General features: G+C 39.0%; 1 protein-coding gene across 1 annotated transcript in view; it reads left to right on the plus strand.

Moving 5' to 3' along the window:
- The window catches only part of Runx1t1 (RUNX1 partner transcriptional co-repressor 1), a 132,003-nt gene that overhangs the window by 13,569 nt on the left and 91,358 nt on the right, over nucleotides 1-27,076 (plus strand). Inside the window, exon 2 of the mRNA XM_010611981.3 lies at nucleotides 3,264-3,436. Coding sequence (XP_010610283.1) covers nucleotides 3,349-3,436 — 88 coding nt within the window. The 5' untranslated portion in view covers nucleotides 3,264-3,348. The remainder of the gene's footprint in view (nucleotides 1-3,263; nucleotides 3,437-27,076) is intronic.

Genomic DNA, 27,076 nt, shown 5'->3' on the forward strand with positions numbered 1-27,076 from the left:
GCCCTGTTTTCTAAGTCTGATAGGATGTGATGATAGGATGTGATGTTCCTTTGCTGGTAATACTAATTGTGTTTTTATTAATTGAAACAAATGGCCTTGACACTAGAAAAAGTTTCTATAAAGAGAAAGAAAAAAGGAGTCAAACTTTGATCCAATTCAGGATAATAAAAAGTATGTATTAAGTGCTCACTTTTGGAGTAACTGTATATTGTTTACTAAAGGAAAACTGCCCCAAAAATTGATAGGATTCTCTAGGCAGGATTCCTGGCAGTGATTGAGAAATACAGTAATGGGGAACTGCATTTGATCTCTTTGGAGGTTTGTTCTGATGTGTGTAGTCTTTACATCCTATTAAATTTTTGAAAGATAAACTGATACAAGAACTATTTGCCGGGCCAGCAACTCTTCCTTTAAAACTTTGAATCGGTGTACACATCGAAGAGTTGGGGAGTAAGATAAAAGCATTATAAATATGAGGTTAACTGAATTCAAATAGAAGGTTCTCTGAAGTTATTGCATTCCTTAGAAAATAAATACATTGCGCATATGGTTAAGATTGATCAAAAAAGTATTCTGTATGCCAGTGATTACATTCCCATCTGTGATTAAGGTTTTCTGTCGGCATCTGGTTTTCACATTATATTTCTGTAACAAGAATCCTTTATATAGCAGAGTTCACTTTCTGTATTTTCTATTAGCTGCAGCTTGAACTACTACACGGATCGCAGATTTACACATGTGGTTTTCATTACTTCATACCATTGAGAAAAAGTAATATTTGTTTGGGAATGTATGTTTTCCACAATTTCCATGGTAATACAACATGTTGAGCCTTTTTTAATAACACTCTTGTAGAACTACAAATTGAGGCATTCTGTTCTCGCTGGAACTTAGCTTTTAAACTTTTCTCAGTGTATGTTTCCCTCATGATGGTGTCTTATAAATTTGAGGGTGGAGGATCCAAACAAAAGAATAAAGATAAATGTTACTGTCATTTGCATGTGATGCAAACTTTAGTATGGAATAGGTATCCCAAGTATCTGAACGTATATTTCATAGTGCTCATTACCCTGACTCATTATTATTTCATATTGGAGGTGTTAGATATTTAATGTGTTGGATGTGTGCAGCACAAGCATAATACTCCAAAGTCCACAGATTACCTTTGTAAAGGATTCTGTTGATTGTGATATACAGTAATGTTTCCTGTATCAAATAGGTACAGGGAGGGCATCCTCCTGGGTAACTGTAGGTTTGTCTTGTGCTTTATTCCAATGTTTATTTGCATGTTGTATTAATATTTAAGAATTTATTAATATATACATTTAAAATGTTTTATAACTTTATCTTGCTGCCAAGGTTTCTCTATTCACTTCTGAATACTTTGGTTAAAATGGAACCCTAAGTGAAGTTAAGAAATGAAACAGTATCCAGTATTCAATTTTTTTGGTACGGGGATCGAACTCAGGACTTTGCGCTTGTGAGACAGGCAGCAGCGCCACTGAGCTAAATCCCCAGCCCTATACAGTATTCTATAACAAGGGATCACTTCTAGTTGGGAAATTTGTCTTTTAAAGCAAGTCTTCCACGTGGTAATTTTATAGGCCTCAAAACTGAGATTTACCACACTATTTTTGTTAGTCTGCTATCAGTAGTCGGGAGTAAGAAGCAGTAGTTAGACCCTAGGGAATCCCTGTTTTGCTTCCCTCATTTGTTCGGTGGAGATTATCAACTATGGTCCATACCGGACCGGGGTCCACTTTTATCAGCCTCTGCCATGTCTTTTGTTGATGCTTGCTGAACCACAAAATACTACCTATTGTAGATTATGACTGAATCTAAAAATGTATCCATTTTCTTCTTTTCCCGGTATTTAGCCTCTATAAATTATTTTTATCTTGGTACAGAGCATTGGATGTTACTGAATTGTGTAGGAAAATGACACTTATTTCTGTTTAATATCTAGACGTATTTACTTCCAATTTCTCCCTTTGTGTGGCCCTCCCCTCAATATTTGAGCATTTACATGACCTATGTGTTCTGTATTTATATATCTTGGATATTTCCTAATTGGGGTATGCCCTTTATCATTTGTCTAGAGGTTTTGTGGTCATTTAAATGCTTCCAAGTTCTGGCTGATCATCTTCGATGGTCTTTGCTGAGACTTAATGTCGTTTGCAACTAAGAAATATTGAGTGCCATATTTTTCTTAATGCTTTTTAATTTTTTAGCATAAAGAACAAGAAACAAATGATTGTATCACAGAGTCATAATATGCATAAAGTACACTGATATTTTTAACAGAATCTGAATGTTTTCTATTCATTAGAATCTGTTCATCAATGTAAATTTCTAGAAAGTAACTTCGTCTCAAAAACTGATATTGTCATCCTTAGTAGTAGTTTTGAAATGGCTTTTATAAATCTTTATCCCTCTGCAATTTCCGAGCTCTAGGCCTTCACATTTCGTAGGTGTCAAAAATTAAATAGTATCACTTGTTTGGGTCCATATTGGCAGTAGTAGACATACCATAGTAGTAGTAATAATTGAATAATAGGTACTTAATAAATGTTATGTAAATGGATGAATGAATTCAAAACTCTCCAGTCTAGCAGGAAAAATAAGAAAATTTGAATTTCTCTACAGGAAGAAAAAGCAGAAATTTATTGATGTAGTAAAATAATTCACCAATAATTGTTTCAACTAAGATTTTTAAACTAATCAATTACATGAAGGTTATTCTTCACTGTTATCAGTTGCCTTAAACTATTTTATCTGGTAACGACAATATTGAAATTTCAGAGCAGTGAAATACTATGTTTAGCACTTTGTTTTGAAAAGGGTTAACTTGTAGAATTCCACAAAATGAGGCAGAAGCATACAAGGTCAAAGAATTTTCTAAAGGAACTGTAATACCTGACAGATCATTGAATTTTTTATTGAAACAAGTAAAACCTAATGTATTCTCTTTTAGTATTGATGTGTATATACTTTAAAACCAATTTAAAAAGAGTTTTCAAGTTTGGAATGTATCCAGCTTTGATCAGATGATTAGAAAATTAAGAGTCCATTAGAGCACATCTTTACAGGAACTGAGAAAATGGGGAATGTTTTGAATTCTTCTAAAATTTAGAAGAGCTTATATTGGTTGCCTAAAACAAACAAAACAAAGCTGACCTAGTATTATCATGTAAGTAGATGGGTACAATACTTCAGACTGGTTGTGATATATGCATTTTTTTTCCCTTTGTTGTTGTCAATAGAAAAGATTGATCTCTGGGCTGGTGAACAGAATCTCTGTCCCAGTCAGAAAAGGAGAGAGGAAATTAGCAGAGCGATTGGTGGAGAATGATATCTGTCAAAAGAAACACTTGGAGAGCACTGAGTTTAGTAATAGGTGACTGCCGGAAAAAAGGGAACTTTGAATATTGTCAAGGTAAGGAACAGACGCATATTTTGCTTTTGCAGCTTACCAGAAAAATCAATCTATTCTTTTTTCCCAATAAATTATAATTGTGTAGATTTTTTTTTTCTTTATGCAACAGTGCCTGTTATTGGTTTATGTTGTTATGTTTTAACTCATTGTGTTTGAAATCTTTGGATGTGGGCATTGGGTGGGGATCAGTCTGGTGATGATAGTTTTGGGCCTAAAGATATCAAATGATCAAGTAACGAAATTTTTTTTTCACTCTCTTCTTGTTGCTGTGCTTGCCATGTTTCATAATACATCTGTTATAAACTGAGCAATACTTGGAGTTAAAGAGTGAAAACTATGCCATGGTTTCTGTGTTTATTGTAATGACTGGATGGTGTTTGCTGGAACAGTTTGTTGACTAAACAGGCAAAAAAAGTGCTCTTTAATTTATTATTTCTTCTGATCTCTTTGGATTATTTTTTTCAACTTTCAGGTGAATGTCACATCCTAAGCGGAATTCATATCGATAGGCACATTTATAAAAGTGATTTCTAACTTTAGGAAAACTGAAATATAAATGAAGTGTTTGTCATTTGGCAAGAGACTTCTGAAAGTCTGCAACATGTAAAAATTCAGAGTTGCCCTGAATTCTGGGTTCAGGGAGGTGCTGTCATAGCCAGCTCTGTTCCAGGGTTAGCAGTAATGGACTCCTCCACAGGATGAGTGAATAAGGAAAAACTGTGTAAAGACCAGGTTGATAGTCAACACCAATGTTGTACGTATGATACTGGTTGGCATTCTAGTAATTGGGAAAGGATTTGAAGTTCTGTAAATGACTGACTTTGTGTAAAGAGGGGTAGCAAAACGTTTATCCTCTATGATCATTGCTTTGGAAATGTTGCTGCTGGCCCTCATCCCACAACCCCTATTGCAATTTCTATAAATAATTACTGGATTATTCTTGAAATTCCTAGGAAGGTGTTAGCAAATAAATTCTTTTTTTTTTTCCTTAAGACTAGAGAAAAGTAAATAATTTTCTGTAAAATCATCTCCTTGGGAGGCCTTAATCCTGATTTGGTTTCTGTTGTCTGTTATTCCTTTCATGTCTCCTTCATGTAGTGATGTTCTTCTGTTCTTCACACTAACGTGTGTGATGTCAATTCAAGAGAAAAAAGGAACACAGTTGTAGTAATAGTTGAAACATATCCCACCTTTGTCTCTAGGTTCTTACCTTATGTATTGTTGTTGCTAAAAATTAGTGTTTTGAGCATTCACATCTAGATTAGATTTCCAAAATTTTGCATACGGAAAAGAATAGGTGTTAAGATCATATCTGAAGGTAAACAAACCAGTAGTGATGACCATCCCTATTTTACAGTTTTGGGTTGATTTTTATCATCTTGCAGCAAGAGAAAAATAGCCTTTTCAAAACAGAATATGAGTAGGGGTGGTGGTACACACTTGTAATCCCAGCTACTTAGGGGACAGAGGAGAGTTTGTTGCCAGCTCATGCAGCACAGCTCAAAAAACAATCAACAAAAATTCCCAGTCAAAACAAAATGTAACTCTGCTTTCTGCCTTATCTCTCTGTGTGGGGGTCGATATTACAGAATAAAAATATCTAAGAGGCAGGTTAAAAATTGAAAAGGATATTGGATTTTAAGCTTGCATGTGTATTGTAGATATGTAGTCGTCTATATCCACCACCATCCCATTGCATCTATATTTTCTTCTAGTCATGTGGGATGTAGTATCTGTGGCCTGATGTAGTGAACTGCTGCAGGGTGGAGGATCCATACTGTGAGAAAAATAGGCATGGTAAGACACACATCTTAATGCAGCTCAATGTGTGTTAATTAGAATTTGCAAATGCGGGATCTTTAGCACTATATATCACAAATACCATGTTGAGCTGCTTCTACCTCTCTCCTTACCTCTGTGTGTATGAGTATGCATATGTGTACATACTTTAAAAATGTGTGCATAAACAATATTTATACTGGCTTATTTTATAATTGGGTTTTCCTTTTATGTCACATTATACATGATCTCTAGTTATTTTTCCCTCCTTATAATAGTAATGAGTTTTATAAATATGGGATTCAGGATCAAGTTGACCCAAGAATAGAAAAGAACAAAAACATCACTTGAAACTCATTAATTTGGAAGCTGAAAAATCATAGAAGTATCAGGGGGAAAGTCGGTGCTGTGAGTGAGAATTGCCTGAGGGGGCGCCAGAGAGTCTGGTCCGTGTGGCCCTTTGAAGCAGGAGATGATCACCTGTAGGCAAGCCTGCTTCTGCCCAGGCAGTGATTCCCGGGAGCGTGCAGCCAGCTTGAGTAGAAGCTGGTAAGGGCAGAATGCTGCTATGTTTCACCTGATGTCTTTGTTTTGGTGTTGTCTTGTTCTGCTCAGCTCCTGCTCCACCTCTGAGGCAGCTCCCAGTCCCTTCTTGGTGTTTTAAAACATCCACGTAAACACAGGGCGGAGTCCTCAAGGAGGTGTTTGGAGTTATTCCTTTCCAGTGTGTGCCTTTGTGAGGACTGGGTGGCTCTGGGACTACTAGAACTGATGTCTGGTCTGGGGACCTTGGCTTATAAGCCATTCAGGAAAATTAAGACAGGCCCAGAACTTGGCGTATTAAGAGAAAATGTATTGGCTTTATAAAAGATGCAAGGGGAAACCATGGGGAAATGGCAGGAAACTTTTCTTGCTAAGTTGCGTGCATTTCCTGTGTATCATGGGATGAGATACTTAGATGGTACCAGTTTTTACATAGTTACATAGGTTTCAAAAGCCACATTTGTATTATTAAAAGAGTGATTTTTAGAATGCTCATAGATGATGCTGTGCACCTTCCAATGTTTTTATCTTTCTTAGCAAAGAAGAGTGTTCTTTTCTTAAGTAAAATTGCTGTTTGTAGAGAGTGTCTGCATTTATTCTTAGGTTTCCTCGGTCGTGTTTGAGGGGTCTGATAGCATTAATGGGCTCTACCCCACGTGGTGCTGCGAGCTGATTGTAGCACTGCACACTGAACCCAGGTCAGTGTGATGCGTGAAATCAATTTATTTGAATCTCTTTGCCTCTATAGGAATTTGGCAGTGTGCCAGTTGTTTTCATTTAATGTTCTTTGTGTTGAACACAGACAAGCAGGCAAGCTTTTGTATTCTTTTCCCTTTTGGTCTCTTGTCTCTTTTAGCTAGTATTTTACTCTATAGATTTTGAAATGAAGGAGGGATTTATTGTGAATATGATTCTAATCATTGCTTAAGATGTATAGATGTATAAATGTAGCACTTCCTTATTTTTAGGGGGTATTTTTGGTATTCCTAAGTTTCAATAGTGACTTAGAGTTGTTTTTTTTAATGAAATAATCTACCAAATCATAGGTGGTATTTGCTTTCATTAATGACCATCATTAAAGTTTGAAATAACCATGTTACATAGCACAACACATGTTTAATCTGCAGACTGGACGATCAGTCATTATTAGTTTTTTTTTTTAATTTGAAGATTCACACTTTAGTCAAGCACATGTTAAAAAATTATAATTATTTGGTTTTTTTCTTTTTCCTAACTCATCTAGATTAAGACACCAGTGTTTTACGTAGGTTTGTTATTTATACATTTTTATAAAGTTCCTGTTGTTAGAATAGCTTTGATTTTTAAAATTGGGAGGGTACTGTCGGGGCGTAGCATAGCAATTTTTATTGTCAGTCGGTTCACTGGCATGGATATTTTTGTAGGCAGCAGGATTTGTTTCTGGGTCAGCTTTAGGAAGAGGTGGAGAAGGAAATGCTAGAGAGAGAAAGGAGCTTGTTCTGCTGATGCTCAGGGCAGTTCTTGCGGAAGCTGATATGCAGAACCCTCGAGCCCAGGCTTCGGGGTCAGGCTCATACCCAGCAGCCCTGCTTCCTTGTTTAATTACTTGAAGAGCAAAACAGTCAGGCTGGGAGTGTGTGAAACTCTAGTATCTCTGGCGGCCGCCTGGCGCTCTGACATCCTGCAAGGCCGGCCCTGTCTGTCCGCCAGCGTCAGGCTGGCTCACGCCCTGGGTTCCTTTCTTTCAGGAGGCATTGTGTAGAGAAGGGTTTGGTCAGGAATCAGGGCTCCTGCCAACGCTGTGTCCCTGCTTTGCCTTCTGGACTACGCTGACAGATATGCTTCATGTTTTTTTCTTGAAAGTATCTAACATTTTGGCTCATTGTTTTAATACCTCTGGCCTTGCTATGAAACAGTCTCTTTCCATAGCACTGGAGGGCTGCTCCTGGTTTATTGGGATCTCATTTTTCTTTTTCCTGGGATATAGTGTCCTATGAATGTTGCTCTGTGGGGTCAGCCTCACTGGTAGTAGTTCAGTGTGGATCTAGTAGTTCTGAAGTTATTTTTAGGAGGCGGTTTTGGAATCTGCATCTGTACACAAAAATAGAATAGTCTGTTTTTAAAGAAAGGTGGTCAGAGTTTTAAGGTGGGCTATATTCCTCTCTGTTCTCCTTTGCTTGGAATTTGAATATGATTTGGCTTTTTACTGTGGGAAGGGCCACACTTTGATGAAGCTGGGGGTGGTGAGAAATAATATTTGTATAGCAATATGTCCAAATTTTGTGGGTATCATAGGAGAAGTATTCTAGAAATGCTCAGAGATGGAGCCATTTGGGAGACCCCTGAATATAACAAGATGTTATCTTACTGAGAGGCAACCCAGCAGGTTATGCGCACTGGGGGCTGATGAAATGGCCTTGCAGTGGGCGGGGATAGGAAAGTGCTGCTGGTGGGGCTTCCTGTCAGGGAGGGAAAGTGTGACTACATGTGCAGTGACGGGGTTTTTCCAACTACTTCACTAGGACTCTGTCATGCAGTCTGAAGGGCATTTACTCTTCAGATGCACATATATGCCTCCCATTAATGTTCGTAGGAGTTGTAGGCATGCAAAGAGAGCAGTACACACTTTTGCCTAGTGTAGAAGCACAGCTCAGGGAATTGATTCCCTTTTCGTTTTGTTTTTGCAAAGAATAAGAGAGGCTGGACTTTGCAAGGAAGAGTTCGGTGGGTGTTTTTTTAAAAACTTCTTTTAAAACCCCTTTTCATGTTCTATTCTTGCGAGCGAAGTCCATATTTTATATATTGGTATAAAAGTGTGCAGTCATTTAAATACTTGGATAAGTACCTCTAGCATAAGTGTTATGGTATCCTCAGGCATGTGCATGTTTATTTATGTACCAGCCTGCTGCATTTCTTTCCGAGCATTTCTCTCATCAACATCAGGACACGTAGGAAAAAAGAAAGCATAAGAGTATATTTTAGCCCACAGTCGACAATCCTAACTTGGGCTCTTCCCCGCGGACGAACTCTGGCACCCCCCCACCCCCCGTAGGGTCCCAGGCTGTAGGTGTTCTCCCCGGCTGGAGTGTTCATAGGGGCAGGTAACATTAGATGCATTTGTAGCATTAAGTTTTGGCAGCAGAGAGCATATAATACGAGAAAAGCTTGGAGGGTTTTGATAAGTGAATGAGTAGAGTCGTGCCTTGCAGGTGGTGTCAGGAATGAAAGAACAAAATGTGAACAAGAAAATGAGGTTGATGCGCTGTGCTGAGTACACGCAGAAAGTGTGGAGTAAAATGGCAAGGAAAAAATAAATGTGCAGGAGAAGAGAAGGAGAGGGAGCAGATCACTCGAGAAGAGAGAAGGGGGAAAATCACTTGGGTCATTTAACGACAGGAACGGGGCAAAGGACATTTTGACCTAACAGGGAAAAGAGGCACAGAGTTCCAAAATTTTGACAAGATTTTGGTATATACAAATAAGAATAGCTTTGATAGGTCAAAGTGAGAGTTGGAATTTCCATAAAGAGTAAGGAAACTGAGCTGAGGTTTTCTTAACCATGTTTCCATGTATGTCAGGGTGCAGTGCATTAAATTATATTTGCCTGCCAGGCACGGTGATGCACGCCTGTAATCCCAGTACTCGGGAGGCTGAAGCAGGAGGATCGATGTGAGTTCGAAACCATCCTGGGCTACATAGTGAGTTCCAGGTCAGTCTCAACTACATAGTGAGACCCTGTCTCAAACAAACAAACAAACAAACAAAAATTATATTTGCCTGTCTTCTGCGGGGGGGAGGCATGCGCAATGGAACCCTGTACGGCCATTATGAAACATTAAAAAAAATTACATTGATAAGAGCAAATATTATTTTGCTGGGAATTTGAACAAATAAAGCCGTTTTGGAAAAAAATTTGTAGTAGCATGCATTGTAGCATTTTTTTAGTAAGTTTGAATTTGTTTATAAACTTGGCAAATTAGTATGTGTGCATGGATTTTGATAATTTGCAACGTGGAGCGAGAGAGAGGTAGGGAGTTGGTGGAAAAAAGAGTGATGAAAAAAATTCTGGGATTTTTTTTTTATTGCTGTGTATTTGCTCCACCTGGTGGATTTTGTTGAAAGTGTTTTGATCCATGTTCATGAAAAGAATACCCTTTTGAGAATTTCTTTAAACTATAAAATGAATCTTTTATTTTTGTTGCAGTGTAAAATAGTTTTAATTACTGTGGAGATAACATTTGTGTTCAACTCTTCCATTGCATTTAAAATCATATGTGTGTATAGATATACATATAGGTTCAAAGTGTGCATGCTCATTTTAGAAAATTTGGAAAATACAGAGCAATTTTTTAAAGGAAAATAACCTTTCCTTTGCTGACTTTCCTCAGTCATACATGATATCACTGTCCAGAACCATTGCCTTAAGGATAGACATTATCAGAAAAGAACCAGCTTGCATTTGAGTTTATTTAAAGTGTATTAAATATTTTGCCAATGTACGATGATGGATAAGGAAGATGGTGATTATAATTATTTTTGGACAAAGGCTTCCTGTCGAATTCCTAGGCTCAAAAATAATCAGTTTTTAGTGAGAATTGCCTTTATTAAGCTACATGCCTACAGAAGGCAAAGATAGTAGAGATTAAAGGCACCTCACTCATTCATAGAGCTGTTGTTAGCTGGGCTTACATGGACTGCTTTTTCTGGAACTCTTAAGGATTCAGTTGTGCTTTGATCATCTTATTGTTTTCCTTAGGTTATTCTTTTCTTCTCCTTTAGACTCTAACAGCTCTGTAACAGAAGGTGAAGTTTTGAAAACAGTGTCTCCATATGCAAGGGATTTGGAGACCTTTTTATTGTCTTTAAAATTGTCATTCATGGTCCTCATTAGCATTTATTGTTGCAAGCATACAAGCAGAAAATGTGAAATTGGTATGTCATGAATAGCCCCACAGAGCTCTGGAGCCCTCGGATTTTGCCTGCAGTGTGGTGTGGGCTGGGCTTTGAGGGAAAGCTGTCCAGATGGCTGCCTGCACAGAGCAGAGCTGCGGGTTTTTGTCTCTGGTGCTGAGAGGAGGGAAAGTTCATTGGAGCAGACGCCATCACCCTTGCGTTTGAACAAAACTAACTCGCCATTAGTCAAGATGGGGAGGTGGTGACATTGAAACAAAGGTTTTCCATATAGTGCTACAGTCCCTGTCAAATGAATAAGGGCTGAGTAGTTAGGTGTCTTCTATGTTATCTGAATGATTTTTCTGGTTATACAAAAACTAAGGGAACTATAAATGGTAACTTATTTGCAAATTTATGTGCAAGTGTGTACTTTTAAGACTGATTGTTTTTATGGGAAAATGCTTTCATTTGAAGAGATGAGAGTTAATATACCTAGCATTCAGCCTTGCAGCTTAGTAGGGGAGCATTTTACTTTTTAAAAAATTTAACCCCTTGGTAGTGCCTATAGAGGAATCTACATTTAACTGTATTAATAGGTTTCAAGTTTGCATTTAGGTAAAGTGACATTTAGTCATCAAAAGAGCCAATGACCCCCAAAACCCACAATATATTGTGATACTTTAAAGGCTTTGTCACTATCTGAAACAATGCATGGTAATTAGGAATGTGAAATTTTTTTCCAGCAAGTGATATTTTATCTTAAGCAGATTTTGCTCTGCACAAATACATATACACGCACTACACACACTTAATCTGTGAATGCCCATCTTTTTATTCATACACAGAGAAAATTAAATTTCCACTAGAGCTGAAAATCATATAGAGCTTGAAAGCCCATCAGGATGATAACAAGTACCATTTTGTTCTATAGCCATCTGCAGACATTGAGGATGAAAAAAAGTCAGAGACTTGTTTGATTTACCAGTTTAAAAAAGTCATTATTATTTGAAACATTTCAAGGTTGGCATTTTCAAATTACAGTTTTAGAGCCCATTAACTCACTTTAACTGGTAGAGAGTCAGAAATTGAAGTGACCCAAGTCCACATGTTTTACACGGAGTCCTGAGTGAAGGGTAGGGGTGTGACTTCTCCCTCTCTGGCCACCACTTGCCCTGGTAGATCAGGATTTCTCACTGCGGGCAGCTTCTCCATGGACTACTCTGTTGGGGGGGGGGCATCGTCGCTTCAGTTGCAAGTGAGTCAAGCAGTGAAGCTTTTCTGCCCCTGTAATGTCTGTGTAATCCCCTACTAAGGCAGGCTTCCTCTGTCCAGCCTGTTTCCTTTTATTCCCTCTCAGCTTATTGCTCACACTTAGGCCCTCCTGGACAGCCCTAAATAACGCTTGACCCCCATGATGTTCATACACCCTTCAGGTTCTTAAGGTGGCAGTCAGGTCTCCTGTTCTTTTGTCACTTAAGCAAAGTTCTTGCGCTTGCTGTCTGTGGGCCTGGCTGCAAGTTGAGGAGGTGCAAATGCTTGCCAATCATTTTTCCCAAAGGAAATATTTGAGGGAAATAGTGTGAATGTGTCTAGTTGTTTACAACAGACATTTGTAGAAAGGAGTTAAAATAACAGATAACCTCTTACCTAGATGGAGTGCTTCAATGAACTTTTAAACTTCATTCCTTTTTTTCCTCTACCTTATTCACTTCTTTGTGGTTGGCTATTTCTTGTAGCCTGAAACATAGGCCATTTATTTTTCTTGCAGACAAAGTATAATTGGATTTATCTTTGTCAGGAGACAATCTATTACGGCCTTTATTTAATATAGTTTCGGGTGTCTTTTAGTGGCAGAAACAGATTAATGTACATTTTTATTAGGTGTTGTATCTATTTAATTGACTGTCAAAGTGATGAGAAGTTAGGAAATCATCCAGAGAGGTCCATCTCCCTCAGCCCAACAGCTCGCACATTAGGTAGGTTTGCCCTGTCAGTGGGATGCCTTTAGAAAACACTAATAGCTTCCAGCTGGGTGGAAAATCAAAACCTTTGGGGTCTGACAAAACTAGCAGATTTGAATTTGAAAGCAGAGCTAATGCCTCCATTTTATTTTTTACCACTCGCCCATAAAACATTATTTTCCAATATGTCAGCCTCATTTGGTGGCCAGTGGTCTGAAATTGAAAGTGGAACAAGCAAGCAGAGAAATCTGGACATTAGTGAGTCCGCCCTTTCAAGCTGGTGAGCCACTTTGTGGAAGAGTTGTCCCTAAGAGCAAGGGGGGTCTTAATGACCATTCATCAACGCTCGTTGGCTGATCATGGAGTGCCTTCTCATTCAGTTTATCAAGTCTTGCACGGAAAAAGTCAGAATAAGCCTTATTCAGCTTTGTTAAAGCCAACTAGAAATAAAATGCTCCATTTGAACCCATTTTGCCCTTGTTTTTTCACTTTGTTAATGCAGCCCTGCTTAAATGAGTGCCTTTATTGGGTCGGTTAGAATATCTGAAACTATTAATTCTCTTGTATTGAATAGCTGGTGGCAGGCCAGAGCAGATGGGGTAGGAAAGTATTTGGTTGGGAGTATTGCTTTCAATTAGGATCAATGAGGTTTCAGCTCCTTTGAATTAACTCACTTAATACCCACTGTGTGCACTCACAATGTATCACAACAGCCTGCTAGGAGCAGAGGGGGAAGTTGAGAAGACCAGTGGAAAAGCTTTTGCTCAAATTCTCCCTTCACCAGGATGGAGATCTCTCATTAACTCAGACAATGTCAGTGGACTGCTAGTCCTTATTGCTAAGTCAGGCTTGAACAAAGGAAAAATTGGTGCTGTGGGGCTGTTCAGATTTGGAAGTGAGAAATACCTTGGAGAGGTACAATACTGTAACACCTTTCTAACCAATGACCAGAAGTCCTTGTCAAAAACCTGTTTATGCATTTGTTTTTGTGGGAACCTCTCATTTTGCTGTCTGCTACATTGTCTGATTTGGAGAATGATGATTTAGATAACTCCTTTTTTGAAAATGGTCTGTGCTCTTAATTAAAACGTGCATTAGCTGACATGGCTCAGGTAGGAAATACTTCATTGGTCACTTATTTATTCTTTGCTATTGTTTTGGATATATCTCAATTCTATAAAATATGTTTCAGTGGTGATACGTTAATGTATTCTTTGTTATCATTTTGGCTATATTTTAATTTTATAAAGACTGTTTGGATGGTGAAGCTGGACAGTGTTTTTGTACTGGAGAAAACTTTCACAATGTGTATTTCTTTTCCCCATTCCCCTACAAAAATGCATCCATCATGTTATTGATTGTCTATTTTTATTATACACTCTGGATGTTAGAGATCTTGGCTTCTTGTGCTCTTTCTTTTTTATTAAAGGGAAAGTTATTTAAGTAACTGTATAGAACTGTGTATCTGGGTTTCCCAGGGCAGGGAGAAATGCCACGTGGGGTTGCCACTTTGCTTGCCTCTGTGGATTAAAGAATAAGAGGAGAGAACTGGTCCCTTGAAGAAATGCTGAACTAGTCTCAGATGCACACACATTCAGTTAGGCGCTTTCTGCAATCAGACTTCTAGGTGAGAATCTCCAGGGATCCAGGTTTTGTTGACGTGGATCAATTTAAAGTGGCAATTACTGTAGTCAGATAACAGCTTAAAAAGCCTTTTTACACATAGAAAAGATACATAATCATACAGCATATGGAAGTTCAATTTTCTGAGCTGTGGTTTGGGGATTTGCAGTGTGCTGATATTAAGACCCAGTTTTAAAACCAGATATCATCCAGTTTTCTTAAAGTGTATTGCATTTTTGTCATATGATTTTCTATTTCAGAAGCGATTCACCATGCATATTGATGAAAAGTTGGGTTTCCTACTGTGAAAATGTTTTCTTTCTAACATAGGTAGAGTATTTTTTTTTTTTAAAAAGATCAGTGGTCTGTGTAGCATTGAGTGGCTTTTAAAAAAATATACTCTTTAAAAATGAAAATCCATGGATTTAAGGTGTTGTGTTCCATAAAGGCCCCTATAGCAGGACTTAATTGATCATTACACTCAAGCCCACGATAAAGCTCCCGTCATAAGAATGTTTGAGCTTGGTGCTTAACTGAACTGAAATCCATTACACAGAACCTCATTACAAGTGACATCTAACTAAGATGAACAAAAAGATTGGCCTCATAAATAGGGTGCAGTATACTATTAGTGACAGAACAGAGTAATCATTATGAATTGTAGTCTTTTTACAAGTTGGTTCTGACAGTGATGGATTTTTGAGGGGTTCACTGGCTGAGGGAGCGCTTCTTGGGTGCCGCGTTGAGGGACTGTAGAAGTTCTTACTGATGGATGCTGTTTCTCAAAGCTGAAATATTTTTGTGCAGAGCACAAATATTCTGTGCAGAGCCTGTGGGACGTATGTGAGTATGCTCTAAAGCACTTTCCTGAGGAGAGGAGTAGGATGAGTGAGTAGGTAGAAGTCTGTTCCAGATGGGTTTTGAGAATTTCTGAAAGGCAGCAAGTAGGGCGAAAATCAATCTGACGGGAGCTAAAAGCATATGGAAAGTGTAGAATAAGCAAAGGACATGTCGATGACTGCAGGAACATCAGGAGTTAAAGGTGATGCTCCTGTCTGTCGTGTTCCTGGAGCTTGCAGCCTCGTCAGAGTCCTGAGTGGAATCGCTTCTGTGTTCATAGTGGATTGAATATATAGGGGAAGGTAAAGCCTGAGAGATCTACGTGGTCATGTGCCCCGTTGTTAAAACAAACAAACACACACCCAGGAAAGATTTGCAAGTGTTCCACTGAGGAAGAATTTTAGAAGAGAACAGCATTTTCATTCTGCCTGGCATTTTTGTGTGTTTAGAAAAAGGCAAGCAAGACCGGCAGGCGTATGGTTTCTCCTATGAGGCAAGGATGTTTTACAAAGGACTAAAGAGGGACTGCTGAGAGGAAAATAGCCAGCTTTAGATAAAGCACCATAACAAAGGCTCGTAGTTTTATATATCATGGTGTCCATTAAAGCTTAATAGGGAAGAGTCCATTGAACCTGGCTGGGTGTGTGTTATTCATGGGCAGGATAAACATTTAAGGGTGTGCAAAAAATCAGAAATCAGGAGGGCATGATTGTTCAGCTTTTGAAAAGGCTTTACAATGAAGATTTTGTTTTTATCTCCCATAGATCTCTATGCAAGGTAGAGGAGAGTAAGCTGAAAATGTTTGGAGCATATCAACGGGGAGATCCCAGGGGGTTGAAAGCACTCTAGTAAAATAAAAGTGGTTGGATTCAGCTTCTAAAAAGTGTTTTATTTTACACGTACTACTGAGAGGCACACAAAAGGAATGGTTCTGATACTTTGTTCAGGCTGATAAACTGGCATAATATACAGTCTCCTGAAATGCTTTTAGACTCTTTGGGATATTTAGTTCAATAAACAAGCTTTGAGGTTTGTGGGTATGTTTGTTTTTAAAACGTAGTTCTTAGTTATGTCTGTTCAAATAGAAAGATGAAGGAAGCCTTTCGCTGTGAGGAGTGGTGGGGCCAGGTCTGCGTTCCCATCCTTTGGCAAGATAAGGGTTAACTTTTCACGGGATAGGGGTGGTGGTGAATGAATTATTCAGCATTTAGCTTATCTTTCCGCTTTTCACTTTCTGCGTTTTGGTGTCCTGGAACTTGGAGAGAGAGAGAGAGAGAGAGAGAGAGAGCGAGCGAGCGATCGCGCACGGGTTGTGATACTTCGCACACACATCCCTGTCATTGTTCTGCCTGAAGAGACAGGGCTGGGTTCAAGGCCACATGTGCGCCTGTCATCTTCCACATTTCTGCTCCAAGTGCGATCTGGAGTGTCAGCTCTCCATCTGTCTCTGCCTGGCAGGCGCACGCGCCCAGCATCCCGCCTCGGGCCATGCCGCCCCAGCCCCTCTGACGGCCTCCTCTGCTCCGCTCCCGCTCCCCTCTGCTCGCTCCGCTCTCCTTTCGCCACCCCGCGCATTCCAGAACAGGAGATATGAGCCCGCGACGTGCTGGCTGCTAGGACAGAGCCGCTCTCGCGGGTACGCTGGATCCCAGGATGCCTGGTGAGTGAGCCCCGCCGCTTCCCTGTGTTTTTGCGCTGAAGGAAGCTTTTGATTATGCACAGATAAGACCGGCTGCTGGGCAGCTGCTGTATTTGATGAAGGCAGAAGAGACTGGGGGTGACAGAGGTGTGATTGAAAGGCGACAGAAAGAGAACCATCAAGATATAGATGCAGGGGTGCTGGGTGTGGAGCCCTGACTTTTACAGTTTCAGAGGTGTATGTTAGGGGCGTATAGCCGCGGATGTTTTCCACGCAATTTACTTCATGAATTTTAGCCCTAGTGAGAAGTATTGTTTCTGTTCTGGATTTCGGGATTGTCATCTTTACCTTGGATCCTGGATATTTCATCTATGGAGAGTTTTCAGATTATGGAGGAAAACTGGGCTAAGGACTCTTTAAAAAGCTGTTTATGTCACAAAAAGTGAAGGAAGCCCAGGAACCAGGAGGAATTGCATTCTTGCCCTGAATCATAGCCCTTCGATGTCATCGGGGGAAAGAATCAAAATCTATTTATTTGCAATTAAAAAAAAAAGTCTGCTGAATGTGTAACGCTGTTGTGGTCCTGGAAATTTAGTGTATAACAATTTCCTCTGAAAAATATTATTTTTGGAACCTAGAGTGTTTCTGTGATCCATGCCAGCGAAGGCTCTGCTTATGGAGGAGCTAGAGGGGAGGTTGGTTTCTGCTGTTCCGAAGACCGCTGCCCTTCGCCGAGTGTGAGCAGCCTGTCTTCAGATAAAAAGGGCAGGACACACAGAGATCTCCAGCTGCCCGTTTGTGGAGATTATTTGGGTAGGACAGGCAGAAGAGGCTGTGCTTGGTCACAAAGTTTGTACACCTCACAGATGGTGTTTTGAAACATTATCTGCCGGTTTTCTGCAGCCACAGTTGTGCGTAGGTATTGCCAATTGTTGGAAGAATGTTTTCCCCTTTAGGATGTATCTTGTAGCCCATCCTGATGGACAAAGGTGCAGAAAAGATGCATTTGTGGCAGAATTGCCCTTTTTAGTAATTCAGTTGGATAGGATTGTATGTAGCTGAGCTATGGAGGAAATCAGTCTACAAAAAAGACAATGACTGAGGTCTTTGAGAGGTCATTTTAACTCTTTAAGCTCTCATCTTGGTTTATATGCCCCATGCAACTAAAGAGGTAACGAGTACTGGGTATATAATATAGAATTGGTGTCCGAGTACTTATGTTTTTTATTTCCCCAGAATATTGGAGCACAGTTGTATGTGATTTTAATATCATAGTTCAAATGTTCTTTTGTCTTATTGCTTTTAATGCATTACATTACCTATCAGCATCTTGAAGAATGTGTTATTTTAGTAAAACCATACACAGTAAACCACAGCTACTTGTAGATGAAAATAGGTGAAACAGATTAGTTAAGACACTCACTACTCCTTACTAATTACATGCATCTTATTTAAAATGCATTCAAGTATATTTAAGGCTTTAGAGTCATTGTAACTTTGTTTTAGTGTTCACTTGTTAATATCTGACTGGTTCTACTGCAGTAGCTGAAGTGTGAGCACTGTTTTTCTCTCTCTCATCAACTGTGTTAGGAAACCTTGTGCTTGGATACGGAGAATATATCAACAGCTGGGACTATGAGCATGTGCCAGAATGGGGATACTCGAGCAGATCTGACACTTGGCTATTTTTGACACCCATCTGTACTTTTTAAACTACAATCAGATGCACTACCTCTTAATATACTTTTAATATATTTTAGTTATTAATACCTATATACTGATATTAATGGAAGTTTTTATACTTCAAAACTTTAGATGGAGAGGAATAAACTGTTTAGTGTAATCTGATATCTCTTTTTTGTTATTTGACTATTTTTGTTTCTATTTTACTACTTATTTATATATCAATTTGTTTTAGTTCAAGTGTCAGAATTTGTTCTTGACTGTCTTAGACTTGATGGAACAGTTCTCAGATCTAGGGCCTTTCCTATAGAATTGGAGACCCCTAGAAATAGATGAGAAACCAAGCTCATTTAGACACACCAGTCCTTCAGGTGGGTAAGTAAAGAAAAAGTCTTACTTCGAGGCTTTCTAGAATTAGCTTGGTAAAACACCCCTTTTTAAGCTGTTGATAGCCAAAGGAGTTATGCATGCTGTGAAGAAATAGATTAAACTATTTTAAAATTATTTAATTCACTGTAAGGAAATATCACTTCCCTGTCTGACACTTTTGTGACAACTGTATCGCTGTGTTTAAGAGAAGGAAATTATGAGTAGTAGGCTGGGAGACCTTAGGCATTATATTGTTTCAGAAGGAGGTGACTCTGAGCTTTCTGAAACATTTCTATTTCTATCAATCTTGGTATAACATTATCAAAGAACATATGTTGACCTACAGATGGTTTCAGGACTGTTTCCTTAAAAGGACAATAAGTGAGCACAGTCCCTGTAGCCCAGAAATAGTGCTGTTCTTTCAGAAGATGGCTAGTATTAGGTCAGACCACCCTTTTTCAATAGTCCTGCTCTCCAGATGTGCCTGGAACTTTTTTTTTTTTAAGTTCAAGTTTCCAAAAGAAAGAAAAAAAGGGGGGGTTTGTTTTCAAAATCTGGTTTTACTTAAGACATCTCCATCCTGGAGTGCATTTCATAAATTGCCCACATATTTTTCTTAGCAGAGAACTTAACTGGCTGTAATTTTTAACACATGGCCACATCATGTGATATTTTCAAAACACTTACACATAGCTTTAAGAAGGTCCCTGCAGAAATGATCCATCCCTCTCACAGTCAGCCCATTTTTTAACAGCATATCTGCATTTTCCATTTAGTAGAGCTATATATTATTAGCTTACATTTTTGGGTAGTAAAACAGTGCATTGCTGATTGTAAAACATGATCTTTATTATCTGCTGAAAATTGATTTGGCATTTATAGCCACTGTGTACTAGACTGTTTTTCTGTTTTTAACATCAGTCCTTGCAAGTGATGATTTGTGTAAAAAATAGAAATGAAATTGCTATGGACAGACAACTGTTAGTGTCCCTTGTAACTGAACATTTGGGTAATGCACCTGGCTGTATATGTATATTTTAATAGATGCATCGAAATACTGTTATGCAAGAATAAAAACATTGCAAGCTATTCACTAACACTGTTTTACCTTACAAGTTGGTTTGCCATCCTGTTAGGCTCTTTGCTGTTTTAAACAAATCTCATGCCAGCTATTAAAAAAAAACCTATATAAGATGTAAATAGTCAAATTATGAATGTAGATTATGCATTCCTTTCTTCTTTGAGCTGAAATTCAGAAGTGCCAACTTTCCTTTAAGCCCTGATATTTGTTCCTTTTTAAATTCTTTTCTGTTAATATTTCCCAGTACCTGGCCTCTTAGTTCTATATATTTAGATAACATCTGGGAACTTTGTTTGATTTTGTGTGTGTGTGTGTGTGTGTGTGTGTGTTTGTTGTTGTTGTTGTTGTTGTTTTGTTTTTCTTTGAGACAGCATCTCACCATTTAGTTCAGGATGGCCTTCAAATCATGTAGCCCAGGCTGGCCTTAAGCACACATTGATCCTCCTGCCTCCATCTCCTGAGTTCTGGGATTATTAAAGGCATGCACCAGCACACCTGGTTTGAGTTAAAGACTTTGACAGGGTGTCTTCTTGTGCAGGTAATGGTCAATTGAAAAATATGTGTTTAATGTGGGGTTTTTTGAGAGAGAAGTATTTGTTAGAATTTTGGAAGGTTTTATAAGGCGAGTAATTTTTGTTTCCCTAGAGTAAACATTTGCTTGTTGGGCCTAGAATTGTTTATTATATCTCATCACTGTACTGCCAATTGATATTTGTGGAGAAGACTCTGTAATTCCAATATTTCAGACAGCCTTCTGAATCATCGGAAAAACAAATACATTTTAGAGTGGGAAGGTTTATTTTGCAAGCACCTTCATTTGTGAGACAGAAATTGAGGCTCACAGAGATTAAGAAACTTGTTCATGTAGTTCATTAAAGTGAGAAGGTCTTCCTAGTCTGTTCGCTTTCTTTTTTTTTTAGATTGGTTTTGTGAGACAGGGTCTCACTATGTAGTTCAGACTGGCCTTGAACCCACTGTGTAGCCCAGGCAGGCCTCGAACTTGCAGCGATCCTCCTGCCTCAGCCTTCCACCCAGTCTGTTCTTTTTACCATGTTGCTTCTAAATCGCAGATTTACATTAAATCATATTACTGTGTTAGTGTCAGTCTTACTTTACTGTCTTTTTGGTCCTGAATGGTACTTATATATTTTTTTTCCTCTCCTGCTTCAGGACTGTAGAGAAAATTCTGTAACAATGATCACACTAGACCCATGGCAGAAGGTGACCATCAAATTTGTTTTATAATGGTTTGGAAATTAGGTACCTCAACTTGGTTAATTACCAGAGTATTCAATAGAAAAAAATATATGCTGAACAATCCAGAAGTTACTGTAATGAGGGAATTCAGGCCATAGACATATACAATTTGGCCAGAATGAGGTCCTAGGTAAATGTGAACCAGCCCTTCCGTACCTCAGTTTCCAGTTCTATATTCCAGGTAGAGAAATAAGCAGGTCCTGCCTATGAAACTGGTAAAGAAACCCAAAGGTGAGGTGCATACTTGGTTAGGCATAGGGTCCTAGGAACAGAGTGGGTAGTGGCCAATCTAAAGATTAAGAGACCTTTCCTGTCTCTTATTTGCTCCAAATCGCATCTCAATTAGTGTAACTTAGCATTTTTTGTTTGTTGCTCATATACTAAGGACTTTTACCTTTTGTTTTATTAACTATTTAATTTCTGTGTATGATAGTTGTAGATAATATTTCTTGAAAGCCGTTTCTTTGTGTATGATTGCAGTTCTTTGGTGCTAACCATATCTAGGAGAATAAGTCATTAACTTAAATGACTCATAACTTGAGAACAATAGGATTTCACACCTGACCAAGATGCAGGTTTATCAGGCTGCCTTTCTCAAGCAGCTGTTTGCATTAATTAATATTAATGTAAATGTACTTTCTGAGAATGCCTGGCTTAATTATGTTTTTCAACCCATAGAGTTCCAATCAAAGGAATCATGAAATCCTCTTAATCTCAAAGGGAATATATAACTGCCATCTCTGCACAGAATAAATTTCAAATAGTACACAGAGCATAGCCTTTTATTGAAAGCTTATATGTGCCAGGCCCTGGGCTAGGCACTGTATACACCTTCTAATTTTCACTACAGCTTTCTGTAAATTATTTCTGTCACCTTGAGGTCCATTTGAAACTGAAGATGAGATAAATGAAGCACTTTGCCTGAGGACATATGGATAAAGTTAAATGGCAGAGATGAGGTTCCCTGATCTGTCTGCTGACTTTGGATGCTTTTTTTGTTCTTTTCTTTTTTTTGAGAGGGAGTGGAATAAGTTGTATCCTGATGGTAGGATCTTTTGGAATGGAGACTAGATGGAACATTTAAAAGGGGGTGTTTGAACTTGAAGTATTGCAGCATAGGAAGGAGACTTGTGCTCTTCACTGATAAATAAAGGTGGAAAAGTATTGGCTTTAATCATCAAGAATCGTCTTGGATAAAGCAGGGTTAGGATGTTTCTTTTCTGTGTCTTCTAAATGACTCCTCTTGAAGGGGTACTATGAAAGTAATGGGCATCAAGCGGCTTATATCCTCATTCTGAAAAGTAGAAGAAGTTGTAAATTTACTCCCTGACAAAGCTGTACAGGTTCATTGAAACATCACCTTTCTTGGATTTTGGAGTGTGGTAGTTCTGAGTGTCTTTTGCTGGTCAGGAGCTTGGATGGATGCTTTTCTGTGTTTCAATTAGTAGAAAACTGGAAAACAAAAGGCATATTCAGCACACTGACAAAATTGTTAAAAATAAGAAGCCGGTTTCTTGGTAGTGAGATGCTAGGTATCCGCGGTTCTGTCCCGGGAGCTCTTAGACTCGCTGTCTCCACTCAGGGTGAGTGCGCTGTCTGAAGCACTTTTCCACTTTCTCTGCCTCCTCAAGAAAAAGAAAGAAAGAGGGAGGTGAAAGGAGAAGGAGGAGGGGAAAAAAAAGGCAGTTGGTTTTAAAATTTGAGAAATCTTCTTGGGACGGTTTTATTCTGTTTTCACATTTCCCTTTTAAGGGCTAAGTATTGAGTGTAGTCTGCCTTGCTTTATCAAAAGGATTCTCTTAATTCTGCATGGTTTATTAGCTGCCTACATAGTACTTGATGCACAGGGAAGAAAATACTTGGGAAAATACCTGTGAGAGAGACCATGCTACTGTGAAGAGTTGGGCTTTAAGAACTTTGTAATTAGGCAAAATGCTCTGGAGGAGGAAGGGATATGAGAGGTTTTCTTTATCACGTGTTGAGACTTTAACAAGAGTCTTAAAAGAGTTCTATGAAATAAACAGCATTCTTAATAACTGGGATGGTTTTGATTTGGGTCCTGAGTATTTGGAACTTAGAGAAAGACAGTTGCTCTGCTACTGAGCAGATTGTGACTTCGCATGCTTTCACCACACTGCCCTTCTTGGGACTTGTTTGCTATAATAATTCTCTCTCAGGTGATTGGGAAGAAAAGCACAGTAAAATTTGAGGTTTGCTAAATGCATGACCCGACAAGGGTAAGACTGGAAGCAGAAAGGCCTTGTTTCTGACACTCGCCTTTGAGATGGGCAGTGCTTACTGTAGTTGTATCTGGAGCTGGGCCCTCAGTAGTTACTGTAACACTGTACTTGGAAACCTCTTGATATTAATTTTCTGTTTTCTCTTAGGGGGCTCTAACATTAATTATATTTGCATAGTCTAGGGACAAAATATATTAGAGGAACAGAAATGCAGATATTTATCCTTAGAAAGCACTAAACTTTGTATTAAGTGTTAATTTTCTATCAAATTTTCCAAAATATTCATAATAGTTGGTTTATGGAATACAGAGAGTGATTGAAATCAGAAGCAAAACCCAGCCTGTGTGTCCAGGCATCTTCTGTTTACCTGTGTTTGCCTGTCAAACATAAAAGGTCTCAAGAAATTGGAAAAGGTAGGTAAGATCACGCTCTCAAAACCTTTTCTATATTCCATCGTTCTATTTTTTGTTTGTTTGTTTGTTTGAGGTAGGATCTTGCTATGCAGTTCAGGCCTTGAACTCACTATGGCACTGAGGCCGTCCTTGTCCTCCTGCCTCAGCCTCCTGAGTGCTGGATTATAGGCGTACACTGCTATGCCCAGCTATTCCATCATTCTGAAGAATGTCATCGAAAGAAATCCCTCTTATTGATACTGATTATTTGCTCCATGGAGGAATGCCTTTCTCTTTTATTTTCATCTTCATCTACATTTTGGTCATGTGTTCTGGGTGTAAGATATTTGGTTGTCCTGTCAGGCTTAATAAACCTTTTACCCAAACCTGTTGAGGAATTGAACTGCTTTATAGCATTTTCCAGAGGGTGGATTATTTCTTTTAAGCCCCAGGCACATTTGTTTTTGTTTACTTGTTTAAAACTTTTTAAATTAATCTGAATGGTCATGATTGTACTACTTTGTGATCATTTTGCAGGGGACATGTTAATTTTTAGCTTTGAGACTTGGCTTTACATCATAAATAGTTAATATGCTGTATTTTACAAGGCCATCGATCAAAAGCACAGAGCCCCAAGAACGTCAGTTCCTCAGTGGTGTTGCCATGAAGGAGGTATCATAGTGTCTGCCTGACCTTTCTTCTCTGTCTTTTATTTTTTCCTGGTATCGGGGCTCGAACTCAGGACCTTGCACTTGAGAGGGAGGCACAGCGCCACTGAGCTACATCCCCAGCCCGTATTCCTTCTCTGTCTTCAGTGTAGGAACGATGAGCTGCCTTGCTTTCTCCATGGCGTGGTGTAGTGATGATGGCAAGTGGCTCCGTGCTCCTGGAAGGCCCGGGACACCCACAAGGTTTATGACAGCAGACCATGGTGGTTCTGGGCTTCACCGTGAGGGGCAGTGTTTGACCCCACAGAAAACGGTTTCCAACTGCTGTGCTTCATCCGAGTAGAGGGGATTTTCTGTGTTTTGCCTATGCTTGAAGGGAATTTCTGTCTCTGTCAGCTTCCTACCCTGCTCTATTTTTGTGCCTACCCTTTTCCTGTTCCAGTAATCTGCTAACTTGGAAACCAGATAATCCAACTGAGAATGATGAGGCAGATAATAAGGAGCCTAAATAAGTGAGAGCTTAAAAATTCCACCTAGTCACTTTTTTCAGGTATTAATAGATGGCAGTTTTCATTTGTGGCACCAGCATAGGTCACATAGGGCTTTCTTCCCCCTTATTCCCTTTCCTTTCTGGATAAGTGATGTTGAAGAGCTGGATGCTGTATAAACTTTTATTTCAGTTCTGTTGTGTCCTAAGGTATGTGTGCTTCTTCACTCTTTCAAGCAGACATTTTAAGCATCTTCAGCTTAAAGCTGCCATTTACATTAAGATCTTGATTTCCAGCTTCTAATAATTCCATTCCAAGGCTACCCGTGAGCCTAACCCAAGTAGGCAATGAGCAAATGTTTGCTTAATGAATGAGTGAGGGGATGAGGTAGACCTGGATTCACAGAGATTTCAAAAGAAAGAGGTAATGCTCAAAGCATGGTAATTAATGAAGGAAAAAAGAATTGACTCATAAAAAATTTTGGTAAATGGTATTTATGAATTAAGCATTTTCTTTCAGAATTAAGGACAAAGAACACTTTCCCCATGTATTTTTATTAATGGCTACTTGTATAACAGTTAATGTTGCATACATAAAAAAATCTAATAATAGCCAGGTTTGGTGGCACATGCCTGGAACCCTAGTACTCTGGGAAGTTGAGGCAGGAGGATCACTAGTTTGAGCCCAACCTGGGTAACTTGGTGACTTAGTGAGTCCCCATCTCAAAATGAAAAAAGAGCTGGGGATGTAGCTCAGTGCAAAGGCCCTGGGTTCAATCTCCAGCACCACCAAAAGCATGAAATCTGATAATTTACCTTGATTATATGTACTAAAAGTAGCACACAATATATAACAGTTGGCATGTGAGTGAGAGATGGGGGAAGGTTAATCAGTGGGTTCTATGGTACAGTTAGATAGGAGCAAGCAGTTGTGTGACGTGTAGCACAGTGGGGTAACTGCAGCTAACCATAATCACAGTACAATTCAAAACACTAGAAGAAAGCACCATGAATGTTTTCACCATAAAGAAATGATGTATACAGATGGGATTCAGCTCAGTGGCACCATGCCTGCCTCACAAGCACAAGGTCCTGAGTTCAATGCCTGGTGCAAAAAAAAAGAGAGAGAAAGGAAATGACGAGTATTTGAGAAGTAGACAGTTTGTACATGAGCTCTTTTCCACGAGGGCACTAATGTTCTTTGGCCATCTTTTGTCCTTGCTACTAAGCTCTGGAGTATGGGTGGAACTCTCCTGTCTTCCATGAAACATACTGAGTACGATTTTTGCAAGAAACAAATATTAACAAAATGTTTTTATCTTTTTAGTTACACGGGAAATTCAGCCAACAGCTTCTATCAATAATCATAGATGGTAGCAATTTGATATGCTGATAAAATGTATCTCTGAGTCTCTAGGGAGCCTGCTAGGATAATTCATTCAGGGCACAATATATATCTATTTTTTCCTTGAAAAATATGGTTTCTTATTTTAATACTTTCTTTAAATATTTTTGGCCTTTTATATTTGTTTCAACATTTACATTGGATCCTTTGAAAAGCGTAGGGTAAGACTGTTGAGTTTCACTAGATCACATTACATAGTAGATGTTGAGAGAATAATCTTGCTAATTGGCAGAGATTTTTAAGTATTTTTCTGAATTCATGCCTTTCAAATTCTTGGAAGGTCAATTTAGCGTCTTCATCGAGTATTTTAATAGAAAGATCCTTCTGGTACTCTGTACCAGTTAAAGACATCTGCAGGGTTGAGCACTTTGGAAACCTGAGAGGTTTTGGTGTAGATAAGTTCTCAAAGTGGATTCTGGGGACCACAGCAGCATTGGGCACACCTGGGAACTTGTCCTAAATACAGTTTCTCTGCCCTGCCCCCAATCTGGTAAATCAGAAACTCTGCTTGAGCCAGCTTTCAGTGCGTTTTCCAGCATATTCAAGTTGAGGGACCACTGTTATAATTTTTAAAATCTCCTTTGTACTACTGAAGAGATCCCGTCTTTGTTCATAAAATAAATCTGTTTAGATACTAAATGAATAGAAATCAATAATGTTAAGCTGGGTGTGGTGGTGCACGTCTGTAATCCCAGCACTCGGGAGGCTGAGGCAGGAGGATCACTGTGAGTTTGAGACCAGCCTGGGCTACATAGTGAGTTCCAGGTCAGTCTCAACTACATAGTGAGACCCTGCCTCAAA

This window comes from Fukomys damarensis, unplaced genomic scaffold, assembly GCF_012274545.1.
Source record: "Fukomys damarensis isolate Sample0158 unplaced genomic scaffold, DMR_v1.0_HiC HiC_scaffold_5, whole genome shotgun sequence".
Taxonomy (NCBI): Eukaryota; Metazoa; Chordata; class Mammalia; order Rodentia; family Bathyergidae; genus Fukomys; species Fukomys damarensis.